A 22046-nucleotide genomic window follows, 5' to 3' on the forward strand; every position below is an offset into this window, starting at 1 on the left:
CTGGCAAGCAGTCATTGCTTCCAGTGGAGCAGTTGCACAAGCATTGCTAACAGTTTAGCACACTCTAGAAAGTTAGTACAATCAATCAACGACAACTCTGAAACAAATTATACCTCAACCCTTATGATTTATTTATGGGCCTACCCTCCTGGCTCTACCTAAGCTGACCAGAAAACCTTGCATTACACTGATGAGCCCCACGGAGGGCAAAACCGATCTGTAGTTGGGAATCTGATCAGCTATTATACTGGCTTCTGCTTTAAAACCCAGTGGGTGAGCTTTAGCCTATAGGATAAACCCATGTAATTGGGATTTTCTTGGAGCTCTTTCTTTGGATTAGTTCCCAGAATTCCTTGGGATTATATAACATTTATGAAACCAATTAAACCGTTCCCCTGGTAGTTATAAGGCCACTATCAAACACTGCATAAAAAATCTTCAATATAACTTTATAATGGAAGCACAAAATAAGTAACTTTATGACAAATATAATTGAATAAGCTTCCCTCACAGGAGCTGCACTGCCATTGAACATTGGCATTGCTGAACTATAAGTCTACGTAGAGGCTGCACAGCCCAACAACAGGGTTTATCTAATGTCACCCAATTTGAAAATCACTTGATATTGGTGTAATTAAGCTTTGGGATTGATTCAAATTTTTACCCTGAACTGTGGTTGATATTCCACTACTTCTATTTTGCTACTAATTGATAGCACGTTGTCAACAGTACGGAGGGGCCCCTCCTTGTACCCTCCTCTTCATGTTGTTATGGGCATTCACACAAATTGCAAAAGTGGTTTTACTTTTTTCAAAGTAAGAGAAAGGGAAGTCCTTTGTTGAAAATGATAAAAAAAACATGATACTGTATGTGGTCTTATATATAAGATGTCTTATGTCTTATGTAGTGGCCTTATAACTACATGGGCCACACTGGTGGAGCTGGTGAAACTTGTTGGTGGGGTGTAGGGTATTTATTCTGATTGCTATTATCACTCATGTATGCACCTGAGGAAGGCTGTTAAGCCGAAACATGTAGTGCTGTGATGTCTCAATCAACTTTCACTGCTTCACTGAGAACATGTGTACTCTCCAGGTTTCTTAAACTTAAATTCTGAATTATTTGCCTTTCTCTTCTGCCTCATTCCAGCTTTGGGGGTCACCGTAAAAAACCTACTGCTCCTTGAGGCTACAGTTCTATTGTTATCTTTTATTGCTTATATTTAGGCCTCCCCTATTTATATCCCTGTCTCTCTTTAAAACCACTCCCTGGTTGCTTGGGTAAATTGGACCCTAGCAACCAGATACCTCCTTGCATTTCAAACTGAAGAGCTACTGAATAAAAGCTAAAGAAATCAAAAACAGTAATTAATAAAAAATGAAGACCAATGGTAAATTGCCTCAAAACAGCCTTCTCTACATCAAACTAAAAGTTAATTTAAAGGTGAACAACCCCTTTAACAGGTAATAACATCAAAATGTAACAACTCCTGTTATTAAATTCTTACCTCCTGCAAATCACAATGAAAGTCAGATTGAAAGTTTTTAAGCCTTATAGGAATGTGAGCTCCAAAGCTTCTAAATTATAAACGACTAAATTAATTTTATCATCTTCTGCTTTATAACACCTCTAAAACTGAAGTATGCTGGCCTCATTTATTATTATGATCAACCATTACAGTATACTATATGCTCTCTCCCCATTTGCTGCAAAATTCAGGTATTTATCTACCGTTCATATACCAAGACGGTATAACACACACAATATATATATATGTACAGTGGAGGAAATAATTATTTGACCCCTCACTGATTTTGTAAGTTTGTCCAATGACAAAGAAATGAAAAGTCTCAGAACAGTATCATTTCAATGGTAGGTTTATTTTAACAGTGGCAGATAGCACATCAAAAGGAAAATCGAAAAAATAACTTTAAATAAAAGATAGCAACTGATTTGCATTTCATTGAGTGAAATAAGTTTTTGAACCCCTACCAACCATTAAGAGTTCTGGCTCCCACAGAGTGGTTAGACACTTCTACTCAATTAGTCAACCTCATTAAGGACACCTGTCTTAACTAGTCACCTGTATAAAAGACACCTGTCCACAGAATCAATCAATCAAGCAGACTCCAAACTCTCCAACATGGGAAAGACCAAAGAGCTGTCCAAGGATGTCAGAGACAAAATTGTAGACCTGCACAAGGCTGGAATGGGCTACAAAACCATTAGCAAGAAGCTGGGAGAGAAGGTGACAACTGTTGGTGCGATTGTTCGAAAATGGAAGGAGCACAAAATGACCATCAATCGACCTCGCTCTGGGGCTCCACGCAAGATCTCACCTCGTGGGGTGTCAATGATTCTGAGAAAGGTGAAAAAGCATCCTAGAACTACACAGGAGGAGTTAGTTAATGACCTCAAATTAGCAGGGACCACAGTCACCAAGAAAACCATTGGAAACACATTACACCGCAATGGATTAAAATCCTGCAGGGCTCGCAAGGTCCCCCTGCTCAAGAAGGCACATGTGCAGGCCCGTCTGAAGTTTGCCAATGAACACCTGAATGATTCTGTGAGTGACTGGGAGAAGGTGCTGTGGTCTGATGAGACCAAAATAGAGCTCTTTGGCATTAACTCAACTCGCTGTGTTTGGAGGAAGAAAAATGCTGCCTATGACCCCCAAAACACCGTCCCCACCGTCAAGCATGGGGGTGGAAACATTTTGCTTTGGGGGTGTTTTTCTGCTAAGGGCACAGGACAACTTATTCGCATTAACGGGAAAATGGACGGAGCCATGTATCGTGAAATCCTGAACGACAACCTCCTTCCCTCTGCCAGGAAACTGAAAATGGGTCGTGGATGGGTGTTCCAGCACGACAATGACCCAAAACATACAGCAAAGGCAACAAAGGAGTGGCTCAAGAAGAAGCACATTAAGGTCATGGAGTGGCCTAGTCAGTCTCCGGACCTTAATCCAATAGAAAACCTATGGAGGGAGCTCAAGCTCAGAGTTGCACAGAGACAGCCTCGAAACCTTAGGGATTTAGAGATGATCTGCAAAGAGGAGTGGACCAACATTCCTCCTAAAATGTGCGCAAACTTGGTCATCAATTACAAGAAACGTTTGGCCTCTGTGCTTGCAAACAAGGGTTTTTCCACTAAGTATTAAGTCTTTTTTTGTTAGAGGGTTCAAAAACTTATTTCACTCAATGAAATGCAAATCAGTTGCTATCTTTTATTTAAAGTTATTTTTTCGATTTTCCTTTTGATGTGCTATCTGCCACTGTTAAAATAAACCTACCATTGAAATGATACTGTTCTGAGACTTTTAATTTCTTTGTCATTGGACAAACTTACAAAATCAGTGAGGGGTCAAATAATTATTTCCTCCACTGTATATACTATAATACATATGATACAATGTGTATATTAAGCGCATACATGGCTCAAAATAATGCTTGCCTAGGTTTCTGCTGGAAGATGAATCTGTCTTATGAACCAAGGCCAAGAAGACCTATCGCCCAAAAGGGCCGAAAGAACTCCTTATACTGTGCATGTATGCAAAAAAAACAATTGCTTTATACTGGAAATCACCTGAGGATCCCAAAATTGCAGCATGGGAATCCATGATTAACAAAGCTATACCCCTGTATAAGCTTACATACATAAGGAGGGGGTGCCCCCCAAAATTTGATAGAGTATGGCCAGCATGGATAGATGCAGAACCCCCCTAAGACTCGCAAGCTGGGGAAGGTCCCGCATCCAAACTCCCCCTTAACCACTCTTACACCTAAATTCAATGTATAAAGAAGCATAATTGCAATATCCCAACTCTGCTTCGGATTGTATGCTAAATGGACATGAAGTAAAGGTTAAACGGCAAATAATGTATATATCAATAAAGAAGACACTGTGATGTTCTTTTTGTTACAATGTTAATTTATTTTATTTTACTTCTGTATAATAAGCACAAATGACACTGTAATCGTTATACTGCAAACTGTGTACATTCAAACTCAATAAAAGAATTGTTTAAAAAAAAAAAGAACCAAGGCCAGTCAAATGGGCTAGAATGTTAACCCTGATAGGCTCTTCCTTAGTTCATACAGATATAGGAATACATCGGTGTATCAGCAAATCTCCCTCAAATTTATATTCAAGCTGGGATCCCCTTCCAGGAGCTTCAGGAGCCCATTGGACTGTTCCATAGTTTGGTAGATTAGTTGCTGTTACTGCAAATGTCTCAGAGACATTATTCAGCAAAATGCAAAAAAAATGATTTTAGTGCATCCCTAGTTCATATGAATGTAAGCACACTGTGGCACAGTATCTGGGAAAATTCGAAAAGGAAGGTATATCCCTCCCAATATGCTCTATGAGACAGAGCAAAAGTGGAGAACAACATGGGTCATGTTCAATAAGGATGGTAAATCCAGTACAGGGATTGATGTATTACCACCTGTGAAAAAAGGGGAGGAATTTGTGATTGAGGTCTCTGTGCAGAAAATAGGAACCAGGAAGTGAGGGGGTACAGCTGGGAAGGCTGATGAAAATGGCTAAAGTTGTGAGTTACATTTCTATAATTGTCCTGCATCAATTTGCCATAATAGTGGGTGATTTACCATCCAAGAGCATTGTCATTTCTGTTTTAAGAAGAATGTTTATTGCATACAGTATATTTTGTACAGGTATGGGATCCCTTATTCAGAAACCCCTTATCCAGAAAGTTCCAAATTATGGAAAGGCCATGTCCCATAGACTCTATTATAAGCAAATAATTCAAATTTTTAAAAAAGATTTCCTTTTTCTCTGTAATAATAAAACAGTACTTTGTACTTGATCCCAACTAAGGTATAATTAATCCTTATTGGGGGCAAACCAATCCTATTGGGTTTATTCAATATTTAAATGATTTTTAACAGACAAGTTATGGAGATCCAAATTACGGAAAGATCCCTTATCCGGAAAACCCCAGGTCCCGAGCATTCTGGATAACAGGTCCCATACCTGTAAAATGCCCCTGTTTTGTGGAAACCCTGCTGCCCTGCTGGCAAATACATATTTGAATTTACATTGGGTGCTTCTGCTCTTACTTTGAAAAAAGGTAAAACCACGTTTGCAATTTGTGTGAATGCCCATAACCTCTACTTGTGGCTCTGACAGCTGCAGACCTCTCTCCATAATAATCTGTGACGCATTGTTTTTTTGGACTTATTCAGTTTTCCACTCTTTGAGGCTCAATTAGTTGATTAATCATAGTCCCAAGAATATCTAGGACAGCAAATACATGTTCATCCCAAATCTCATTCTTATTGTCCTTCAAGATGGGCTCCCAGTAATGCCTAGGAGAGGAAATAGATATTCTCCCAATTTCTATCCCTACCTGGCCTTCGTTTGCAAGATTGCAAACCCTGCAATGGGTTCCATTCCCCCCCAGACTGGGAACCACTGCTTTAATATGAAGCGGTGGCCTCTAGTGGCATAGAAATGCTTGCTTAACTTACCCACCCAGTAACTTTGCTTGTAATACTATTTCATGCGTGGGAGTACCAGAGATTTAAATGCAAACATAAAGCTTTAATTGCTAAGTATAATGTTCTATAAACACAACCTTTTAGAACTTTATAATAACTTCTTTAATTTCGTTTCACATGTCTACAGTATATGCTGGAGCAACAGTTAATTACTTTGTGGATTTAACATTCTGTTGCAAGCACAAGCAATACAGAGGGAAGGGGATAGATTAAAGTGTCCAAATTCCAGGGGGAATTATTTTTAATACGGGTGACGTGCAGCGCTTATACTGCTTTGCTCTCTATGTGCAAAGTAAATGAAAGTTGCAATAGAGCACCCAGGATATGGATTGATGGAATAAAATAGTAGATGGTGCAATGAAGCAATCTGATGCTGTTTATCTCCAAGATCAGGGGAGATAATACTCACCGGCAATCAGTTGGTTTATAAAGATGTCACAAAAGCAGAAGGTACGTGGGGTTGTTAAATAGCTACAAACATTATCATAAGGGGCACTAACAGACACGTAGTACAGTGTATTGACTTACATAACATGTCACAAGCGTGACAAGTTAGTCAGAAGCTGTCATACAGTGTGGAGGTGTTATAATGGCAATAAAGAATGATAAACTGCATGGGGATAGTAAAACAGAGGCGGTAGGTTACACAACATAGGTAGGTTTCTCTGACAAATGATCAAATGGCTGAGGATGGGGGAATGTTTGATTTCTATTTTTCAGAGATAACGCGGTCAAGGAGCATTTGGCTAATCAATTTGTTAGTGAATATTTAACCCCCCCCAACCTCCACCCTCACCCCTTCCGTCTCTGTTTTTTACCTTTTTTTATTTGATTGTAGGTCTATAAAGAGGACTCCACAGCCTATTATCCGATCCAGAGATTGTAAGATCAGAGGCTGTAGACAGCTGCCACATAGAAAGTGTGAGAAGAGGTGGCAGTGCCATTCCTGGCACTGTGAAAACTCCAGGAGAAAGTGCAGAGAGTGGAAAAGCCAAAACAGATGTTCCGTTTAAACTGGCTATATGTGTGCACACAATGACCGTGAGCTAAAGGCTACAGAAAAAGAAATACTCTGCTAACACAGAGATACACCACTACTCTGGAGACTGTCTTAATCAAAAACAAGTAGTCTTTTATACAAGAAGAGACAGCAAAATGACGTCTGTAGGCCTTCAGATGATGGGTTACTTCATGGGCATCCTGGGACTAGTTGGCTCTGTTGTTGCCACACTTATGCCCAACTGGAAGGTAAGCTCATATGTTGGTGCCAGCATTGTAACAGCTGTGGGCTTCTCCAAAGGGCTGTGGATGGAGTGTGCTTCCTATAGCACAGGCATCACACAATGTGACATTTACAACTCCATGCTGGGGTTACCATCTGATACCCAAGCTGCTCAAGCTCTCATGATCACATCTTGTGTACTGTCTTCACTAGCCGGCCTCTTCTCAATCTTTGGTATGAAATGCACCATCTTCTCTCAGGACTCCCCTGGGAAGGCTAAAATAGCCATTGTTGGAGGGGTTTTATTTATCCTAGGAGGTGTCCTATGCTTGGTGCCAATTTGCTGGAACCTGCATTCTATTCTAAGAGACTTCTACAACCCTATTATTGCTGATTCAATGAGGTATGAAATTGGACCTGCTCTCTATCTGGGCATTATGTCATCAATTGTCTCAGTACTTGGAGGCTCCATTCTCTGTGCTTCATGCCCACCCAGAGAAGAGGGTCATGAGTTCTACAGCAGGTACCAGAGGAAACCTCTAGTAGCCAACAAGGGAGCAAATGCTACTGTCTTAACAGAAACCTCTAAGCGTGAACAAAGTGGGTACAATCTCACAGGTTATGTATAGGAGGTTAGTAAAATAAAAAGGAATTGTCCTTGCTCACACCGGCATCTTCTTTCCAGGAACATGTATGCAATGTGAACAGTGCAAGAACTTAAATTATACTTAAACTAAACTACACTGGACTACTGTGTGTTGAAGAAACATTTGTTCAGAGAAACATTTGTGAAGAATGCACTGATAATGCAAAGGCAATACAAGTACAGGCTCTGAGGCTGAAGGCAGGGGGCGGTCGGTGGTTGAAATGAAATTTTACCTGACTGACAGTTATCAGGGATTTAAGTAATTTATACTTAAGGTGGCCATAGACCAGCAGATCCGCTCGCTTGGCCAAGCGAGCGGATCTTCCCCCGATATCCCCACCTACGGGTGGGCGATATCGGGGAGCATTATGTGGGCAGCAATGGGGCAGTCGGATCGGGGACCGCATCAACGAGCCGATGCGGTCCCCGATCCGACCGGATTTTCTAACCTGGCCGATCGAGATCTGGCCTATTTCAGGCCAGATATCGGTCGGCCAGGCCGCTCTGCCCTGCCCATACACGGGCCGATTAGCTGCCAAATCGGTCCAAGGGACCGATATCGGCAGCTATAGTCGGCCCGTGTATGGCCACCTTTAGGGTCCTGTCTTTATTATTGTTTAGCAAGGGCAAAACTAGGTTGGGCCCGTAACTAACATATTGTTTCCATTTGCAGATTACATGTTAATAAGAGAGGGATTTTTGTAATATATAGTTCCATATATAGAGAGATTTTTAGGTTCTGTGTATATATGTGACATGCAGCAATTGCCTGTTAAGTGTTATTTGGGACTTAATCATTTCTGACCTATAACATGGATGATGGAATTCTATCTGCAGGCTGTCAGTGTCAAACTCCAGTACTAAAAACTGTTAACAACGCAGCCTCCCTGTATTCCACTTTACGCTGCAGTGTATATAATGTCAGACTTTATGGCACAATAAAACTGATTAATCTAAATAAGTATAATCAGCTCATTGTTTCATATTATAGTATAAAATGTCTTTATAATTATACAGCATGGTGCATTCGTTATAGGATTTATAATAGACATTTGGCTTCATTATATAGTAATGAAGGGATCATTTCTGATAACGCAGAGCACTCTTTTTTCCTTCTCTCTCGCATTTGTCCTTTCATGCTTAAATCATATCTGAGGCTTTAATCAAAATAATCTGTTACTGTTGTTAGGCATCTTGTAGAATGTAAAAGCTTTTGTATTTTCCATTTAATCACCATTTTACATCAGTTCTGGCCTTACACGTAACATTGCACAAAACAATGTTTTTTATGATTATTGATATGTTGGGCTGCCAGTTCCGATTGATTTCCAGGTAAAGGACTTGTTATCTAGAAACATGTTATCCAGAAAGCTTTGAATTATAGGAAGGCTATAGACTCCAGTTCAAATTTGTAGAAATAATTTCCTTTTTCTCTGTAATAACAAAACAGTACCTTGAACTTCCCCAACCCAACTAAGATATAATTAATCCTTATTAGAAGCAGAACAAATACTGTATATTGGGTTTATTTAATATTTAAATGATTTTTTAATAGACTTTAGGCATGGTTATCCGAAGTACAGAAAGACCCTGGAAAACCGCAGGTCCAAGCACTAGATAACAAGTCCCATACCAGTACATGTACAGTCCTGAATTACAGAAAGGCCATCTCCCATAGACTCCATTATAAGCAAATAATTCAAATTTTTAAAAAACAGTTTCCTTTTAGTCTGTAATAATAAAACAGTACCTTGTACTTGATCCCAACTAAGATAATTAATCCTTATTGGAGGCAAAACAATCCTATTGGGTTTATTAAATATTTAAATGATTTATTAGTAGACTTAAGTTATGGAGATCCAAATTACGGAAAGATCCCTTATCCGGGAAAACCCCAGGTCCCGAGCATTCTGGATAACAGGTCCCATGCCTGTACTATGGATATTGGTCAGTTTGGGAGGTTTCAAAATTTTACCTGTCAGTGCACCCCTAGCCAAGTTAACCGTGCATCAAAGAGAAGCCACAGCTCCTCTTCTATTCCTGCTGTTCCAATTAGTTATATGGTCTCTGCAGATGGAAGGCAGCCTTACAATGTACGGCCCCTTGTCAACTCTCTATCTTGGGCAGTGGGCTGATTGCTCAGTCAGCTGTGTATGGCCTTCTTAAAGTTGAGTATTTTAAGACTAGAGGGCAGATTTGAGTAAGATCATACTGGGGAATCCTGAAGGCTTAAGCTGGCCATACACGCACCGATGATATTGTACAATACCTGGTTCAATGCGACTCGGCGAGGCGACCAATATCGCAGAAGGCTGTGGATATCAGTCGATTCGCCGATCAGGCGGGTTAAGATTTTGATCAGGCGCCTGAGCAAAATCTACGTTCAGGGCTGAATCGGCAGAATGAGGTAGAAATCCTATTATTTCTACCTCCATATCTGACGATTCAGCCCTGAAGGTAGATTTTGGCACTTCAGCAAAATGCAGCTAATGTTGGCTTGGTGAGGTTGTCAAACGAGCAAATACTCTGCCACTATGGCTACTTTGACTTAGGTGATATTAGGCTGATACAATAGTAAGTGACTATGAAGACCAATTTTCGCCAGATAGCTATTGGATAGGCTATTGGGGTCGTCCGATACACGTACAAATAAGCTGCTGAGTAAGCCTGAAGGGGCCGCAGCAGCTGCTTGAATCTGCCTGTGTAAGGCCAGCTTTAGAGAGACAACTATTTTCTGTGATGGAATGTCACATTCACACTAGGGTCATTTTTATCAAGAGCAAATAACCTGCATATATGGTTTTGGAATGTGTGAGGAAAGCTGCACAGGGAAAACATAGCAACCCCTTGCAGACAGTACAAAGGTTTAGAATCTACTCAGGACCTGTCCACTGCAAGGTAGCAGTGCTACTTAACATAACAAAAAAAACGCATCTATTTTTAAGTGCTACTTTTGTTTGTAAGAGGCTTGCACACTGGATAAAGATTTAAAGACCTTTATTCTGCATCAAAACCGCCTTTAATGTATGTATGTATATCTTTATTTATAATGCGCTACTTATGTAGCGCTATACAGTAGAATACATTAATACAAGCAGGGGGTTATTAAGATAATAATAGATAAATACAAAGTATAACAATAAATACAAATAAATACAAGGTACAGTTGCAATAAGTTAAGAGTCAAAGACACAAGAGGATGGAGGTCCCTGCACCGTAGAGCTTACAATCTATATGGGAGGGTAACTTACAGACACAAATAGGCAAATATAACTGCTGTAGGTCACAGTGGGTGACACTGCAGTATAAGTGGTGCTGGGTGAGTGCTCCAAAAGGTAGTCTTTAAGTTTAGTTTTAAAAAGACTGCGGGAGGATTCTCTCCGGAGGAAATCAGGGAGGGCATTCCAAATGTAAGGGGCAGCAAGGCAGAAAGGTTTAAGGCGGGAGACAGCAGTAGTAGAGGGAGGTGCAACTAAGCGGTTGCTCTGCGAGGAACGAAGGAGTCGGCCAGGAACGTACGGAATGTACGTTTCATGTAGAATAAAGGTCTTTAAATCTTTGTTTGGTATGCAAGCCTTTCACAAATGAATGATGGTTTGGGGCATCGGTACCTGGACCACCATAAGGTTTGGTTGAGTTACTGCCTATGTAAAGCTGCATTTGCCGATTGTGAATTCCTGTGCTCCTTCGTTAGTGCAGGACTCTGGGCTTTTTTGCACCCGGGTCATAGAATATACAGGGTGAGCTTTATTTGAGTTTATTTATTTGTTAACTGGCATTATGGTTTTAAAAGGTGTCCATACACACTAAGATCTGCTCACTTGGCTAGTTCGTGAAGCGATTGGATCTTCTCCCGATATCCCCACCTACGGGTGGAAGATACGGGGCTAAATGATTAAATTAGGACGATGGATATAGGCGTCCGTCGGTTCAATGCCCGATCCAACTAAAAATCAAACCTGTCCGATCAAGATCTGCCCGTTTTCAGGCCAAATGTAGGTCGGGCATACACAGGCCAATAAGCTGCTGAATCGGTCTAAGGGAGTGATATCGGAAGCTATCGGCCCATGTATGGCCACCTGGATAACGAGTACTCTGGAGCATATTGGTGAATTTCCTGGCTGAGTTTAATTTTTTTGAAGAAATATTATTTTTAAGCACTAGCCCCTCTGTGGCATTTCTGTTCAAAGAGTGATTGACCTGTATATATATATGTATATAAAATATGCATAACAGTAGTCCAACATGCCGTCTATATTTTATTATTCTGCTTAGTATTTATCCAGAGGAATTAGAAAATAAATGTTTAACCAAATGATAGAAATTCCCAGTGACATCAGTTTTCGCTTGAGAAATGACCGGTCAGCAGCAGGTTTTTGATCTCTCTTTTATGTACACATATCGTAGCACTCCCTGTGTCAATTCACTGAGTAAACTAAGAGCCTATACATAAAGAAATACACACACATATATATATATATACATACACCTTACTTAATAAACACATTCCTGAAGCACTATTTAAGATATAGTTTCATTTAGTATTACGTACATAATACAGTAAACAAACATCTTTTAGCTGTTTTCATACATTGAATTGATTTATATTAATACTACCTTGGCAAAGCTTCCACCCTTTTTTTACATTTTTAAGTATCTGACAGCAGTAACACAAACATGACAGTGTAGTATTAAGGTGGCCATACACGGGCCTATTGTAGCTGCCGATTTCGGTCCCTTGGACTGATTCGGCAGCTTATCGGGCCGTGTAGGGAATCCAACGACGGGCCTGCCCAATCGATATCTGGCCTGAAATCAGCCAGATATCGATCAGGCAGGTTAAAAAATGTAGTCGGATCGGGGACCGCATAGGCTCGTTGATGCGGCCCCCGATCCGACTTCTCCTATACCCGTCATTTTAATTCGGTCATTTGGCCCTGGATTCGCCAGATATCGCCCACCCATAGGTGGGGGGTATCGGGAGAAGATCTGCTCGACATCGCCAAGCGAGCGGATCTGAAGATGTATGGCCACCTTTAGTAGTAGTAGTAGTAGTCTGTGTGGTTTTTCCTCACACTCCAAGAACAAACAAACAGGTTAATTGGCTTCTGACTAAATAGACCATAGTGTGTGTGGATGTGATAGGAACCTTAGGTTGTAAGCTCCTCTGGAGCATGGCCTGATCGGGGAGATTAGTCGCCCGCGAACAGGGAGTTTTATCGCGGGCGACTAATCTCCCCCGTGTGCCAGAGCCCTTAGTAAAAACAGTAAACAGATTAAGGCTCCCATACAAACACTGATATTATCATATGAAACAAGGTTTCATACAGTATTCGGTGTGTGTATGGTGGGTTGACAAAGCAACTGATATGGGCAAAAGCCTTGGATATCGGTCATCTCGTCAATCAGCCAGGGTGGAAAATTTTGTCAAATAGGCGTAGAATTCTATTGTATGTACCTGCATATCTGATGATTCAGCTCCTAACATTAGTGGAGTGGACAAATAATCTTTCCTGCAACCAATGGTCCCAGGAAAGGTTGTTATTGTAACTTGTACGGCCACCTTTAGTGTGTAATACCCTCAGAGCATGTTCATTGTATGACCTATTTATTTTACAAATTGAACTGTAATATGTTGCCGCTTTAGAAATATTTATTAATAATCCTAATATATCTGAAGAGTTACAGAAAATTCTATTGACAGGACAACAGGGCTGTGCTCTGCACCTTGGTCAGATTAAAAATTGGGCTCAAGGTGCTGAAGGGAGCAGGGTAGCCCAGTTCTTAAGACCTGCTGTGGTTTTACAGGGTTCTCCTGGGTCTTGTGGGCCTGCATGTCTGCATGATGTTCATGCTAGGAGGTGATAATCCCCTAAAGACCCATGGTACATGCATGATCTTGCATATCTAATATCATGGGAGCTCAGAACTACATGTGTAAGTGCCAAAAATGTTCTGGAAACATATAACATCTACACAATGTACAGTATGTCAGTTATAATTTTAGCCTCTCCTTTGCATTATGGGGGTCCCTCTGATGCTTTTTCTGCTTTACACTAAAACCATATTTTTTTGTTGTGTCCATGTTGTAAACCACATATTCGTAGGAAAAGTATACCAAAATCATTGTACAGCAGAGTCTTTGGAACCCTTGGCCAGGCTTCAGCTAATAAATATACTGGATAGCTGCTTCTATCCCACAGGTCTAAACTTGGATCTATTTGTTGTAGATGTCTAGTTTAGGAGTGGGTAACCAGGGTACCAGTCTGTACTCAGTCAGATAATGAGATGGTATAATTCTGAAATAGCTGGAGTTGTCAATACCATGGGCTAATTATTTATCATTATACAACTCGTAATAAAGTTATTTGCTGCACAGAAACTTGGCAAAACAATATAGATCATAAATTCATTCATCAGTATCTAGGCACTCAGCAGCCACTCTGTTTGTTCTGATTCTCTCCCTGTATTGTATAATCAGCATTATTATGCATAGTTACAGTTACACATTTAAGCTGGATTGAAAAACAACCAAAGTTCTTGAAGTTCAGCCTCTCCAGATGATCCTCAGCGCACATAAATATATATATACATACTCATACCGCTCTAACTGTACACCCACATATATAAACTATATATACCAACATCAATACTAAGGGGCAGATTTACTAATCCACGAACAGACTGTAAGCGACCGAATGTGTTTGTGTAATGATCGGTATTTTGTCGCCGGCGCGACTTTTTTGGCGCCTTCACAACTTTTTTTGAATTGTCGCAAATTTTTCGTCGCCGTCACGCCACTCAATACAAAAAAGTTTCGACAATTCGTAACGGCTACGAAAAAGTCGCGACAATTCGCGAAAAATTCGCAACGGCAACAAAAAAAATCGCGAAAAAGTCGCAAAATGTTTGTTTCCAATCTGATTCTTTCCCATTCGGGATTCGGATTCGTGAATTAGTAAATCTGCCCCTAATTGTACATTTTATATCACAATAGCCTTGTATACTATGCTTGCTCAAGAAATCATCCGAACAGAATCTGCCATTACAACATCTCTAAGAAGGGCATTCCCCAGCCTCACTGCCCTCACCGTGAAAAAAAATACCTACACTGCTTCAAATGGAAGTTCTGTTCCTCTAATCTAAAGGGGGGGGCCTCTGGTGCACAGCATCTCTTATCTATCTATAACCTATCGCAAGCGCCTTTTCTCCAAAGAAAACAGCCCCAACCTCGACAGTCTCACCTCATATATTAAATCTTCCATCCCCTTTACCAGTTTAGTTGCAGTCTCTGCACTCTCTCCAGCTCATTAATATCCTTCTTAAGGACTGGAGCCCAAAACTGCACTGCATACTCAAGGTGAGGCCTAAGGAGGGACCTATAAAGGGGCAAAATTATGTTTTCATCCCTTGAGTCAATGCCCTTTTTTTATACAAGACTTTAGTCAGTAGCCATTGAATGACATTGCCTGGAATTAGACAACTTGTTTCCTAGAAAAAACCCCAGATCCGCAGTTGGGGAACAATGGGAAGGAAAGGAGCTATTGCACATGCGCAGGGGATGGGGTGCGACGTAAGGTGGCCTAGGGGTGCACCAACTATAAATCTGGGGCTGCCTTCAATAACTTTTTTTGTGATATTATAAGCCTCTAACCTTCATCTCTGTAGCTGTCTCATCAATGTCTCATTTTCCCAGTGTTGCTAAATGATCCTGAGCGACAGCCACCCATCCCAAGCACCCACCAACGTTACCTTTAAAAGTTTCTAAGGCTTCTCATCTCCAGACTAATAAGGGAATAAGTTTGGCTGTAAAGTTTTGTGTCATCTGCAAACACTGATACATTACTTACAATACCTTCCCCATAGTCATTATTGAACAAGTTAAATAAAAATGGACCCAATATAGAAACCTGCAGAACCCCACTAAGAACCCTACTCAAAGTAAAGAATGTACCATTAACCCCCACTCTTGTACACAATCATGTTGCCAGTTTCTTATCCATGTACAAAAATATTTATTAAGTCCCACAGACCTTAGCTTAGAAAGCAGTCGTTTGTGGGGCACTGTATTAAATACCTTGGAAAAAATCCAAATAGATCACATCTACTGCACCATCACTTGACTCATTTCTTACTAACCATCATAAAAAGCAATGAACTTTATCTGACATGACCTGCCCTTCATAAAGCCATGCTGATTACTGCTCATAATGCCATTCTCCAGAACATAACTTTGAATGTGATCCCCTAACAAACCATCAAATATAAATAATAAATAAGTGATTGCAAAAGTTATAAACCAAACACTTCAAGAGGCATGGCAGAAAAGAGGGCAAGGTTACACTTCTGGCAAAAAATTACATTAAATTGGATTCTTTAGAAAGACTAAATATTTCATGATATAGCAAGATAATTATAACTACATATGCTCCTTCTTTGTTCATTAACTCATCACCCATTTTCTAGGTATGGAATCAGATAATATAATTACCCTTAAGCTAACAGTACAAGGTATGATATTGGCTTCTGACATGTTCACTCTTCTCAGATTCAGCATATTATTGCCCTGTATATGGAGCAAAAACAGTGGCCCACTCCTGATTAGGGCTTTTTCAGATATTGATCAGGCTGGATGCAAGGCCACCCAGCAGGTCTGCTAGGCCCACTATGCTATCTGGTTGCTGACCCCAGTCCTGTATGATTAAATCTGCGTAAGTTTCCCCACTACTTGGGATGCCTAAAAAAGAAAATCTTCCCTTTTATCCCAAAGAAACATTTCTTCTGCTAATGGTAAAACAATGGATACAAGACTAGTATCATAGGGCCCAGGGCAACAATCTCATTAGCGGGAATCACATCCTTTATAAGGATTTGTGTCAGTACTGCCCTCATGCAGGTGAGCTTGAATATAATAATAATAATAACAATAATAATAATAAAAACAACAACAATAAAGAAGAAGTCAGTGAGATCTGGATGTACCACTCTAAATAAGCAGCCATCTGCTATATTAAAATGGTTGCCCACCTGTGATTATTTTCCACTACCCAATCCAAATTCAGTGAGTGTTCCGGGAAATGCATTTTATAATATACACAAATGACCCTTTGTCCTTTGATTATATTCTAATTTTTTTATCCATTCTAAGACTTTATTAGCTTTTACAGCAGCTATCCGGATCTAAGTGCTGCTACCAAGTATGCCTGATTAGCCTAAATGTATCGCATTTTTCTATTATTAGTTTTTTTATTGCAGCCTTACAGTTATTCACTCTGCATAAATGTATCACTATTCACACTGTGTCCAAACTAATCCTCCCTGCCTATACTAGCCAGGGGACAAATCTTATGAAACAAGCAAATAGTCAGAGGAATGTTGTTAGAACTACAGTTCCCTTTATACAAAATACTCTAGAAGCCACAATTAGTGTTAAAGTGGAGAGCTTTCACACATATAAAGCCCAAAAACAAATGAGTGCTGTACTTTTTGGGCTTTGGATTTATTTTTCTAGAACCTAGGAGGTTAATGTTTTTTAAGTGTGCTTATATGACCCAGATATAGGATAGTATGGCACACTGTTCTCTGAACACCATTTTCCTTGGAAGTTAACATACAGGTAAGAAACTTGTTATCCAGAACGCTCAGGACCTGGTGTTTTCCAGATAACGGGGCTTTTTTTAATTTTGATCTCCATACATTGTCTGCTAAAAAACATTTAAACATAAATAAGCCCAGTGGTGTTGTTTTGCCACCAATAAAGATTAATTATATCTTAGTTGGGATCAAGTACCAGGTACTGTTTTATTATTATAGAGAAAAAAAGCAAATCTTTCTAAAAAATCTGAATTATTTGATTAAAATTGAGTCTATGGGAGATGAACTTCCTGTAATTCAGAACTTTCTGGATAACAGGTTTCCAGATAAAGAATCCCATACCTGTAATTTTAAAAATGTGAATTATTTGATTAAAATGGAGTATTAAATTGGAGTTTCAGACCCTGTGCCTGGGTATAAACTTCCTGGAGCGGTATGTGTCCTGCACTCCTACTGACCCCGACACCCTAACAAGAGTGGGAGCCACTTGCCTCTACATGGCTTACAAAGTGGTTGAATTAAGGTACCCCCTCCCCCCCAAGCTCTTCCTACCTCTGTTTGACTACAGAATGACACCAGCTGAAATGCGTCACCTGGAGAGAACCATCCTAAGGAAGTTGCTGTTTCGCCTGGGGGTACCAACCATCGATTTCTTTTTGGAGCACTTCTCCCTGTTGAGACTGACCAACCAGGAGGAGTGTTCCCCTACCCAGCTCATAAGAGCAGCCAAAAGCCTAACAGCTGCCTGAAAACCATCTCTCATGGCACTGTGCTGATGAATTTTTATAATCACCATGTCATACCACCCACTGACTAACCAGAACGGCAAATAGATGAGTGCATTTAAAAGATCAGCCATCAAACATGCCCACACTTCCATACTGGCACCCATACTTGCATATGCAGCCATACATTCACCCATAGAGTTACATAGTTCCATACTAGAATACATAGATGCACACACCCATGAACATGAAAGCACATGTTTCTGCATGGGATTAGGTTGAGGACACATGGAGTGTTGGCTTGGAGTTTGTATTTGATTTTGCAGGCTGAGAGAAGGGGATCCACTCCCTTATTCACCTTAATAAAACATCGCTGAAAAGAGCAGCTTCAGCCTCTGCTAGGCTAAATGAAGTGGAGCCGAGTATGGATGGGACTGAAAATGTCTGCTTTCATGTTTTCAGAATTGGAGGTGGAAGCTATACCTGTAAGTGTAGTTTTACTGAGGTGCATAAGGGAGAGGATCCACTTCTCTCAGCCTGCGCTTTCTGCCCTCAGCCTTATGGCTTTCTATACTCTCATCCCATTCAATACAATTACTGAGGATCACTGTGCCTGGTAAGACCAAGGGTATCTTCTTTATATGTGCCCTGTGATCTGAACCCTACAGTGAGCCTCACATTCACATAAATAACATTCATAATAAAACTGCAATCACAGATTTAACATAAAATCATTGTCTGTGTAATTATTTATGGGTTCTGGGACTGGGGATAAAGTTATTCTTATATTTAATATACTTACAAATACAGGGAGAAGGAATGAAATAATGAAATAAAACTTTAGGTAACCATCATAATACCAGAATCTATGTATGTACAGTTTAAAGAGGTCAGTTACCTCAATTGTCATCCTTTAACTTTAGTTTGTGTGATAAAGAAATCAGCACAAAGTGAACAGAAAGGCTATTCTTTCAGAGACAGCAGATATCAGGTCCCCACTGGTTTCAGCCGGAAGAATTCAGGTGAAAAAGGCAACAACTTTCCACCATAGATAACGTGTGTGAGAAACTCATAGTGCTATAATCACAATCTAAGATGTATCTATCCAAGGTTGTCCTTAGTATTTGCAGGGCCCGGAGCAAAACAAATTCCGAGTAATTAAGGGTAAAGGGAACATTGAATGCTCTATCTGCTTTGAATCTCCCATGTCTTTTTTGATTGTACCAATCTTCATTAAAAGAGTGTCTCCTATTATTTCCATGCTTACAAGGGTAATGGCACATAGGGTGATTTAAGGCAATTTTTAATGGGGTTTAAATTTTCCAAAAGCTCCCACCACCATCACCTGCTATGGCAATGACATGAAAGCACTTTCAGGAGATTGCAGAGATGCCATCCAGGATCCCTGCCATTATGCCCGGATCATGACTATACTGCAAAGACCACACTTGCCGACTGCACTCCATCTGTTTTGGAGCATTTGGGTGACACTTCTGCATTTTAAAGGCAGGGGTAAGTAGAACTTTCTAGTGCCAGGGTGAGGGAGAGTTAAATTAGGTCTTTGCTCCAAACTTGTGATGTCATTTTACTGGAAACTAATAAAAAGCTAATTTTTAATTTATAATAATTTTTCTGGTGCTCCAGTGCTCCGTCCTTTTCCTTCTTTCTATATGCAGGATGGAATCCTGAATGCAACTGGCTATGCTGCCGTCCCTTATTTCAAAGCAACATTATGATAAAGTACAAATGTATATAAAGGCCATTTAGGACCAGAAGGAGTTTGCTGTGAGCCCTGAGGTCCCCACTGGATCCCAATAGGAACAGACAGAATAATAATAGTTATAAGCTAAACAGGGTCTGTCTTTAGATACTGTAAAGTGTCATCACATGCTGCTAACCTTTCCCTTAGCCCCTTCTGAGGGAACTAAGCTTACCATTCATAACAATAGCTATAATACTCCTTTAAGAACACAAGGACAAGTTCAAAGTACAACATTTTATGCAACACTTCCAAGTCTTAGTAGTTGTCCCTTTATGGTGCTTGCATGCATTCGTATGGTTCCCTTTGCATGTTGCACCCAAGACAAAGATGACTTGCACTCAGGTTACTACACCCTAATGCCAGTTTTGTAGCAGTGCACAGAGGAGATGCAATTTGTTACACATTAGCCAAGGAATTGCATTGTGGGCATTGTGCACTACTATTGTAAATGAGTTCTGTGGTGTAATACTTCTCTTCTGATACTTTTTTTAGTAATGCAACCATCTTGTAAAGTTATTACAAGCAATAAAAAAGGAGGGGCTTTCTGTGGTTTTGGCTCCAGGTAACAAGCCCACAGCTCCTGTTTGGGAGGCTTTGAGAGGTTATAGGAGCCCATTAATTGTGCATATTCTATGATTTTTTCCCCACACATATATCTAGAAAGGAAAAAAACAACAATACAAAGCTCATGCCATAATTCAGTCACTTTTATTGCTTTGTACAATAAGGAAATCATATCAGCAAATGAACTTACTGATCCTGGAAAACCCTGCCCACTGATCTCAAAAACACATCAAAATGAATGTTATCCTCAATTCCACTTGCTTTATCAGACTTTATAGTAGTTATATTTCTTACCTGCCAAGCCAGAGTAAAGGGAACGTTGCATTCTCTATCTGCTCTGAATCACCGGTAACTTTTCTGATTGCCCTTTAATAAAAAAGTGGCCGTGTTCATCCATTATTCCAAGGGCAATGGTACAAAGGGTGATTTAGGCAATTTTTAGCAGCATGGAAGGGCACTGAATCATCCAAAACTGCCTGCTTTGACAGTCACCTTAAAGTGCTTGCAGCAGAACATTCAGGTCATTGTTATGTTGTCAAGTGACCATAGCCTGAACAGCACTTGCACAAATAGAATTGGAACTTGGAACTAAAAGCAATGCTTTCTGCATTAGTAACTTAACCTTTTGGAGATCATCTACAGAAAAGCAGGGTAAAACTGCTAATATTGTAAAAATGTAGGAATTTCTACAAACCTAGTCGAGTGCTTTGACATCAGGGTCGTGGGTGGGACAAAGACCCAATAAACTGTAGCACCAATGTTAATAGTGTCTTCAGCCTCTTGGGCCTTTGGTTGGCCTACAACCCAACTTCAGAGTGCCCTGTGTGCCAAAAATGCTACGGCAAGATAAATACATACTGCAGATGGAGTAAACTTTATTTAGATGTTTGACTCACAATGACACAATGCCACTGCTAACCCCAACACAGATGTGTTACCTACCTTCCTCTATGTGGCACGTGAAAAAAAAATAGGAGGAAGGAGGTCCCTACCTATAGAGCTGACAGTCTTCCCTAGTTCATCAGAGCAATTGAGGGAGGAGTAGAAATGACTACCGTATATACACAAGTATAAGCCGATCCGAATATAAGCCGAGGTACCTAATTTTACCTAAGAAAACTGGAAAAACTTATTGACTCGAGTATAAGCCTAGGTGGGCCCTGGACACCCTGAAAACTCTAGTCCGATTCTGCTTTTGCTTTACATAATGCTCATTAGTGAACCAATCCTTGTGCCTCAGGGGTAGGCACCCTGGCTATTTACCGCTTCCGCTTCCGTTTCCAGCTTCAAGAACTCCATTAGCAAAGGGAAAAGTTGTGTCTGTTTTTTCTGTGCCTTATATTGTATTGTCAGTAGCCACCGGCAAGCAAGCTAGTATAGGCCACCAGTAGCAGGTAGGTAGGCAGACCTGGACTGGGATTCGAAATAGGCCCTGGCATTTCAAGTACACAGGGGCCCAAACAGTTCCCCAGCCCAATGGCATCTTACAGCAGCCCCTCTGGCATTTGCCAGAACCCACAGATTGCCAGTCCGGGCCTGTAAGTATAGAATACCTGCCTAGGGACCCGCTGACTGTGAGCTTTCCATATCTGCACAAGGTTGTTTCCCATAATTTCCATGCACACCGGCCAGGGCCCAACTAGAACATTCACAACACTCTCTGTAGGGCACAACTGTGATCCGAGGGGGTCAGCTGACATCCAGATAAATAAATGGCTCATGTACAGAATCTGTATATACAGTGATGCACTCGTAATATTATTGTACAAAGAACTACAATTCCCAACATGCTCCAAATGACCACAATGGTGATTTATCCTTTTGACTTTACTTAGCTAGCAGCCATAGAGCAGGTGGTAGTGATATCGGGTAATGTATAATTTAATAAATCTGGGAGATGTAGTTCCCAGATTGCCTTCTTATCTGTGCCCCCTTCCTTTGTTTCTCTCCTTATCACCCAACACCCTTTCTGCTCACACATTCCCTGTCATTTTATTTGTAC

At 40.5% G+C, this 22046-nt stretch overlaps 1 protein-coding gene across 1 annotated transcript; it reads left to right on the top strand.

Annotated features, from left to right (window-relative positions):
- Positions 1 to 5890: 5890 nt before the first annotated feature.
- Positions 5891 to 7756, top strand: cldn2 (claudin 2). Its single transcript, XM_004916756.3, has 2 exons — positions 5891 to 5981; positions 6370 to 7756. Exon 2 carries the CDS (start codon positions 6687 to 6689, stop codon positions 7380 to 7382), a length of 696 nt encoding a protein of 231 aa, XP_004916813.1. The 5' UTR covers positions 5891 to 5981; positions 6370 to 6686; the 3' UTR covers positions 7383 to 7756.
- Positions 7757 to 22046: the final 14290 nt, after the last annotated feature.

The sequence above is a fragment of the Xenopus tropicalis genome, chromosome 8 (genome assembly GCF_000004195.4).
Source record: "Xenopus tropicalis strain Nigerian chromosome 8, UCB_Xtro_10.0, whole genome shotgun sequence".
NCBI lineage: Eukaryota > Metazoa > Chordata > Amphibia > Anura > Pipidae > Xenopus > Xenopus tropicalis.

Excerpts from the sequence above, each read along its gene's own strand:
- cldn2 (XM_004916756.3), top strand. The coding sequence starts at position 6,687 with ATGACGTCTGTAGGCCTTCAGATGATGGGTTACTTCATGGGCATCCTG.